Here is a 7283-nt window from a genome sequence, read left to right on the forward strand (position 1 = left end):
AGTATTCTATAAACTACTTAATGTTTCCATAAAAATATCAACACAAATAATATATATATATATATAAATCTTAATATTTAATCGATAACACATATTCTACTTCAAATAAATATAACTAATTAATTAATTTTACCAAAAAATAATAATATTTAACTAATGATAATTAAAATAGTTTCAAAATAGGTTATATACTTAATGATAAATTTAAATAGTTTTAAAGATAGTTACAAAAAAGTTTCTAATTTCAAAAGGAATATTTTTTTGAAAAAAATCAAAAGAAGAATTTATGAAAAAGTTTGAATTTGAAAATGTATAATTTGAAAACTATAAGTGAACTGTAACATTAAATTAAAAATATACATGATAAAATATGGTGTAAATATTAAAATAAATGTTGTATTTAAATGGAACAAAAATTACAAGATAAAAATATAATATTAAGTTTGTATATGATATAAAAAAATTATAATAAAAATATGAAAATAAAATAATAACTTCATACTAAGGCTGAGAATGGGAAGCATATATTTAGTGGTTCTCCCATCTGGCAGATCCTCCACCCCGTAAATCTCCATTCACCATAATTTAGGGTCCGAATGGAGTAGCGGGACAAGTGCAGTTCTCCTGCTACATGCAGTTTTCCCGCACTGCATTCACCATTCAGGCTTCGAATGGGAAAAGCAGTTCAAGTGGTGCAGATCAAACAGATCATGCAGATCAAGCAGGACAAGTGCTGATCAAGCGGATCATGCAGGAGAGATGCAGATCAAGCAGGAGAAGTTATTTTAAAAGTTATGAATGGTAAAAGCAGTTCAAAAAATGCAGATCATATATTTAAACAATAAAAACTACACCAAAATATCAAAACACAAAATGAAAAAATACATAAACAAATATAAAATAACTTAATAATTTGCCCATAACATATCCGCAATATTGTCTCTAATGTTTGTCATATGATCTCCATCAGCTATATTTGTTGTCTCCATGTCATTTATATCACTTTCAAAATCTTCGTTGTTGATATTTGTATGCCTCACTTCTTCAACAAAATCTTCATCAAAATAATTTGAAATTCTGATAAAATTATGTAGTCCCATTGTAGCAGTTACCACTCTCTTTTGAACTGCAATATCATATCTCGGAAATTCACTCAAAATCCTCCATTTCTTCTTCCAAACTCCAAACGTCCTTTCAATAACAGAACGTAGAGATGCATGACATCGATTAAAAAGTTCTTTTTTATTCTTAGGAGGAGGACCATTGTCGAAATGAGACATGTGATACCTAATAACTTCATTCCGAGAAGATCTATAGGGAGCCAAAAAACCTTGCTTATGTGGATACCCAGAATCAACTACATAATACTTGTCTCTTGGAGGTAAAGGAAACTCAGAATCACCGTCCTGTGCCATCGTGAGAACTGCTGTATCGTGACATGATCCGGGTGCTCCATTCCAAACATATGTAAACAACATATTTAGATCACATATCGCCATGATGTTAAATGATGTCGTATCATGTCGATTCCAGTACATTCCTTGCAGTTCAGGCTTCACTTTAACACATACATGAACTCCATCCATAGCTCCCACAAACCCACTAAAATATGGCCAGTATCTTCTATCCGTTTGCAGACTTTCAGGAATTCGGAGTAGTTCTCGTCTTGTTGGAGTTTTAACGTAATCACAAGCAAGTAACTCTGTCGCCGTAAGAACTTCAAAGAATTTTCTATTCACTGTCTCTTGTGTCCGTCCAAACCGTGATTCAACATCTCTTTGAACTTCATTGTGCCCACAAGTTCTCAAAAACATAGCCACACTCTCTTCAATGGTAACGTTAAGAGTGGGACGTAAACCATATTTTGATTGCAATATGTCACATAAAGACCTAAAAACACCAAGAGACATTCTTAGTAACAGAAGACACGCAGCATCGTCTACTTGTAGTCGACGCCAAATATTTCTCCATCCTAAACCACAATCGGTTTGAACTGGTCCCCTTTCAAAATAACGATTGTAATAACTCAATGATGGTTGAATTATTAACTCTTCAAATTGCTCATTTTCTAAATTCCATAACTCAATTCTTTCATCGTGATTTAGACTGTGGGGATTTTGTGATCGCAACTGACATATACGAAAAGCCTGAAATTTTAACCACAAAATAAAAACTAAATCAGTGGAAATTATCATTAACATAAAGCACAATACATAACAGACATAATAAAATAAAATGTGAAACAAAACATAACAATGACAAACAAAGCACAAATCTTATTAAGCTAGTTATCCGAAGTGGAATCACTTTCTTGTGTTTCATTTAGATTTAGTCCTCGTTCAGATCCCCATATGTTGAATAATCCTCCTCGTCTTCTTGGACGTGATGTTTTACTTGTAGAAGCATAGTTCCTGAAACCAAATTCTGGTGATACTCCTCTGACAACATTCTCAGAAACATGAACTTCCTTTTCATGTGTTGTAGTTTGTACTTCTGTTTCTAGGGAAAATCCACGTTGAACATTTCTCGGACGAATATCTTGTGGAGCATCCTGTGATGAAACCCATTGATGACTGGTCGGTGATGAACCCCATTGTGGAACAGCAGATGTAGAACCCCATTGTTGAGTATTTGGTGATGAACCCCATTGTTGAGAATTTTGAGGTGCACCCCATTGTGGAACATGTTGTGTACCCCACTGCGGAGCATTTGGAGATGAACTCCATGGCGGAGCATTTGGCGGTGCACCCCATTGTGGGGCATTTGGTGGTGTACCCCATTGCGGAGCATTTGAAGGTGAACTCCATTGCGGTGCATTTGGCGGTGTTCCCCACTGTGGTGCAGTTGGAGGTGTACCCCATTGTGGTTGATTTGGAGGTGTTCCCCATTGATGAAACCCAGAACTCCGTTGCCCACAAGTTGGACTTCCAAAATTTTGTCCTGATTCTAACCGCTTTCCCACGTATTCGTTGTCCCGCGTATATCCAGTAAGAGCTTCTAAAAACTTCAACTTATCTTCTGTGGTTCTTTCAGCTCTGTCAATAAAGTACTTGCGCCAAAATCTTTCTTCTTTGAATGCATGAATGCACGCCCAATAGAAATTGGTGTCATTTGGAAGCTCCATTGATTCGAATATCTTCACAGCAGTATCGAATTCATTGTAATCATCTTCGTCAAAAGAATTTGGACGTAGTTGTTGCAAACTTTGGCACTGAAACTCTCTAAAGCCAGCCATTGTATCTGTGAGGGTTGTCTCGAATGATTGTTTTCTTCGACTTCCTTGGGATCCACTTCTGGCAGAGATCCGAGAGTTTCCTACACCTCTTTGTGAATTACTTCCACGCTTTATTCCACTTCGTTGTTGAACTCTTGAAGTAGGATTCTGAAAAGGATCAGCAGCAGGTGAAGAATTCTGACGCAAATTCTCACGGACGAACTCATTTGAAGGACGCATTTCATCATCAATATTAACGCGATATACTTCTTCATTTTCTTGCGTCTCAGGAACCTGAGTGTGTTGTATATCACCACCATATGATTCAGAGTAAAAGTGACTTTCATCATTATTTTGACCGTCATTCATCAACTCTTCTCTTCTCTGGTGCAAGGAGTATTGAGACTGTGATTGGACGTCATATAAAATGAAACATCGTTGCATCACGTCCCAGAGCTCCGGCGGCTTTCGTTTAAATGATTTTACAATCCTGTCTACCTATTAATAAGATTATATAGATTTTAGACTACAAATTTTGTAGAATCTATTAAACTTATGCTGATTTTAAGAGATGTTGTTGTACTTACTTCACGATCTTTCCACCATGAATCAGACGCAGATATCACAGATGTCGTAGGATCAACCGAAATGCCCGTAGAATTTTTCATAAGCTGTTTGTACTTCTTGTATTTTCGTTTAAGTTGATCAAGTTTTTCTTTGAAGAACCGGTAGTTTACGTTAATATTAAACTCTTGGTTGAACTTATCAACGAGAAACTCTCGACCAGCGGGAGTTGGATCTTTGAAGCGGTAATCGCCCATGGCAATTGCTCGGTCGTATAACTCAATAAATACTCGTTCTCGATTAGGTGTCCATTTAAAATTGTCTCCCCTCTATAATTTTATAAAAAATTCAATTATTTTACTTATATGTAAACTATTCTAAAACGTTTAAAAATATTATTATTTACTTACCCGTGCTGACGTTTCTGTAGGAAGATTTGGATTTTCTTCATCGGAAAATGTTGTGTTTTGTCGGCGATTAGACGTCATACCTACAGTTTTAATATTATAAAAGTTATTAAAAATAATTTTATTATTTTAATTGATTTGTGAAAAATTATATTAATTCTAAATCATTATTACAATAATATTTTTATAATTCTTATGGCCTACTGATTTCTTTTAAAACTATGGTTATATGTATATTTATATATATGTATGTTTTATTTTTATTGTGCTTTGCATGTGAATTAAAATATAATATATCTTTCTCTAATTAGTGTGTATATATATATATATATAATCTATTGTAATGTTAATTTTACATGCATACTAGTATCACCGTGTGGCAAAATCAATTTACTGTTTTAAAATATATTTTTATATTGTCATAGTTTTCATTTTTGATAACAATTAGTATTTTTAAAATACTTTTCGACAGTGTCACATAATATTAAAGGTAGATACATGTTTGTAGTATTTTTTCAAAATAATACCTTATATAAAATAATGTATAAAAATCAAGATACAATAAATCTAAAACTTTTACTATTTTTTTTTAGTTTAAACTAATGAGCTCACTGATGTTTTATGTTAATCCATCTAATATTTTTAAAATCACACTTTTAAACAAAATTAATCATGTTTTTTTTATTCTGATAGTTTATTTGAAATTTATAAGACCATTTGTTTTAATTTTTATAAACTATATTGAATTTTCCTTAAAATTAATGAAAGTAAATTTACCTTTTGGTTCAGAAATGGAAGCCTTCTATACGTCTATATAGCTTGATGGCCAAATTAATTAGTAGAGAACACTGGAAAATTATTGATTCAAAAAAATAAATATTAATTAACAAATCAGAAAAAGTAGCAGAGAGTTGAAAATAGGCAAAAGCTGATGCTTATCCCTTTTAATACCTTTTTAACTCTGCCTGTATATGAGTTTACTTATGGTTTTCCAGTAAATAAATTTTACTTATGCTCCATGTATGCTCTGTAAACCATAACTTCATGTAAATCAATAGAAAGAGAATTGTCTAACTTAGATATACTGAAATGATCTAAAATTGAATCTATTCAAAATAACTATACTAATATCATATCAATTTGTTGATGATAATTTTTAAAACAACATTGAATAATATATGTGTAACGACCCGAAATCTTTAAACCGAAATTGGTATTCGGTTTGATTTAAAATTTGGACCAAGACAATAAACCAATTGCTTATATATTAAATTGTTAATTATAAGTTTCCTAAAAACCTAAAGCTATGTGCCGTCAGTGGAGATTCAACCTTCTCTAAGCCATCTTCTTCTCCATCTCCAGCCACCATGAAAGAGGAGCCATCACACCATTTGAGAAGAGAGACTAAAGCTCATCAGACATGTTTATGGAGAACTGAAGAACGATCGATCAAAACTAAGTATTTCGAAGCCAAATTTTGAGGTTATGTTCTACACTCATAGATCTATGGTTATCAGAAAGCGGATCATCATTTGGATTTTTCATCTAATAGTTATGATCTTTTCTTTTGGGCTACTCGTTGTAGATCGGATCTGCCGATAAGTCAACTTCATCAGTGTTTTTCCGTTGATCTAGAAGGAACCAGAAAACGAGCGAGATATCAATCGAAAGATCTCGTTGTCAGCTTTCCAGATCATCTTCCCGATCGTAAAACCAAGGCACGGTTGGAAAGTTATTGACGTTGCTTCTTGGCCAAGGATAAGCTGAAGCTTTAGTGATGCAGATACAGTTCCGACCAGTCTCAGTGTAAAGGCCAAACGGCCGATCTAAACGAAAGCTTTCAATCTGGAAATTTGTAAGTAAGTAGTTGATTCTTTTATCTATCATCTCCAACAAGCGGATCGTTATTTCGAGTTATTATCTGAGAATTATGCTTGTTTTCGTGAGAGGTGTTTGTGCAGTCTGCGTTTGTGACCAGCCTAGGTGGGAAGCCATTTTGGTTGATCAAATCGTGTCTGATCGGAGTAAAGTCGGTGGCTACGGACAGAGGACATCTAGCACTACATTATGAACGGAGGGATTGAAAAGTTAACGGTCAGTTCTTGAGATATTCATCTATTTTCTTTGGAGTTTAGTTCTGCCAGAATCATCATATCCATTTATTTTCAGAGAGTTCCAGAATTGCTGTTTCAGAGTCGTCAAGGTTCATTATGTGTTTTCTCAGGTTATCTTCAGAACTCGTGGCAAAGGTGAGGGTCTATTCCGTAAATTCCGTACCAGAATAGAATTCTTTCTATCGTAGTTTAGATTTCGAAATATGAATTGAGTCTGTTTGAGTCGTGATTGTTAGTTAGATTATGTATTGTAAACCGGAATTAGGGGTCTAGAGGATTCAACTATTGATTGGATTGTGTGATGTTGAGATATGAGATATATATGTATGTATGTACATAGTTATATAGTAGGGGCTATGTGATGTGCGGGTTCAGAGACATCTGAGCTGTCGACCAGATGTGGTGTGCGGGGGTTCAGGGATGCCTGAGCTAGCGACGCAGATATGGTGTGCGGGGGCCCAGAGACGTCTGAGCTAGCGACGCAGATTTTGTGTGTGTGGGCGGGGTGCAGAGACGTTTGCATATCTACGCAGATCATGGTGTGCGGGGGTACAGAGACATACTGTACTAGCGACGCAGAGTATATATATTATATCCTTATGAGGAAATGCGGGGTGTATGGATTAGCTGTGTGCTATCATCGCATTGTTTGTGTTTGTGTGATGTGTTAGGCATCGTGTGTGTTCATGTTAGAGCTAGACTTCCATAGCGGGAGTTCTATTACTCAAGTCAGTGGTTTGCGGATTAGCATCCCATACCTCACTGAGCGACTCCCCTGTTGCTCACCCCTCTTTTTCCCCCTTTCAGGTGAGACTAGCGGACAGAAGTGATTGCTATTGGATGGGTGCTTTGGGAGTTTTATTTCTTATTTTCAGACTTCGGTTTTATGCTTTTATCGATATTTTCCGAGAATTATGTGAATATTGGATTTATGGTTAGTTATTGGATTTATAATGAGTAATAAATTGAGTATTTTGAAGATTA

At 34.8% G+C, this 7283-nt stretch overlaps 1 protein-coding gene and 1 long non-coding RNA gene across 7 annotated transcripts; one reads left to right on the forward strand and one right to left on the reverse strand.

The window, feature by feature from the left end:
* Positions 1-674: 674 nt before the first annotated feature.
* On the reverse strand, positions 675-5229 carry LOC108826954 (protein ALP1-like). 2 transcript variants are annotated; one of them, XM_057007456.1, is made up of 5 exons: positions 5137-5229; positions 4963-5033; positions 4189-4268; positions 3802-4107; positions 2179-3712 (listed from the first exon to the last, which is right to left on the reverse strand). In XM_057007456.1, the coding sequence occupies exons 3-5, from the start codon at positions 4264-4266 to the stop codon at positions 2285-2287; spliced, it is 1812 nt and encodes a 603-aa protein (XP_056863436.1). In that variant the 5' UTR covers positions 4267-4268; positions 4963-5033; positions 5137-5229; the 3' UTR covers positions 2179-2284. The 2 variants fall into 2 exon arrangements, with proteins under 2 accessions (XP_056863437.1, XP_056863436.1); XM_057007457.1 differs by lacking the exons at positions 2179-3712; positions 3802-4107 and adding an exon at positions 675-2147.
* A 146-nt stretch (positions 5230-5375) lies between these two features.
* LOC130510800 (uncharacterized) lies at positions 5376-7283 on the forward strand. 5 transcript variants are annotated; one of them, XR_008944572.1, is made up of 5 exons: positions 5376-5667; positions 5771-6044; positions 6135-6279; positions 6355-6434; positions 7107-7283. It is a non-coding gene; the product is annotated as an uncharacterized LOC130510800 (long non-coding RNA). The 5 variants fall into 5 exon arrangements; XR_008944573.1 differs by having other exon boundaries at positions 5771-6040; XR_008944570.1 differs by having other exon boundaries at positions 5377-5667; positions 6147-6279.

The sequence above is a fragment of the Raphanus sativus genome, chromosome 4 (assembly GCF_000801105.2).
Source record: "Raphanus sativus cultivar WK10039 chromosome 4, ASM80110v3, whole genome shotgun sequence".
Taxonomy (NCBI): domain Eukaryota; kingdom Viridiplantae; phylum Streptophyta; class Magnoliopsida; order Brassicales; family Brassicaceae; genus Raphanus; species Raphanus sativus.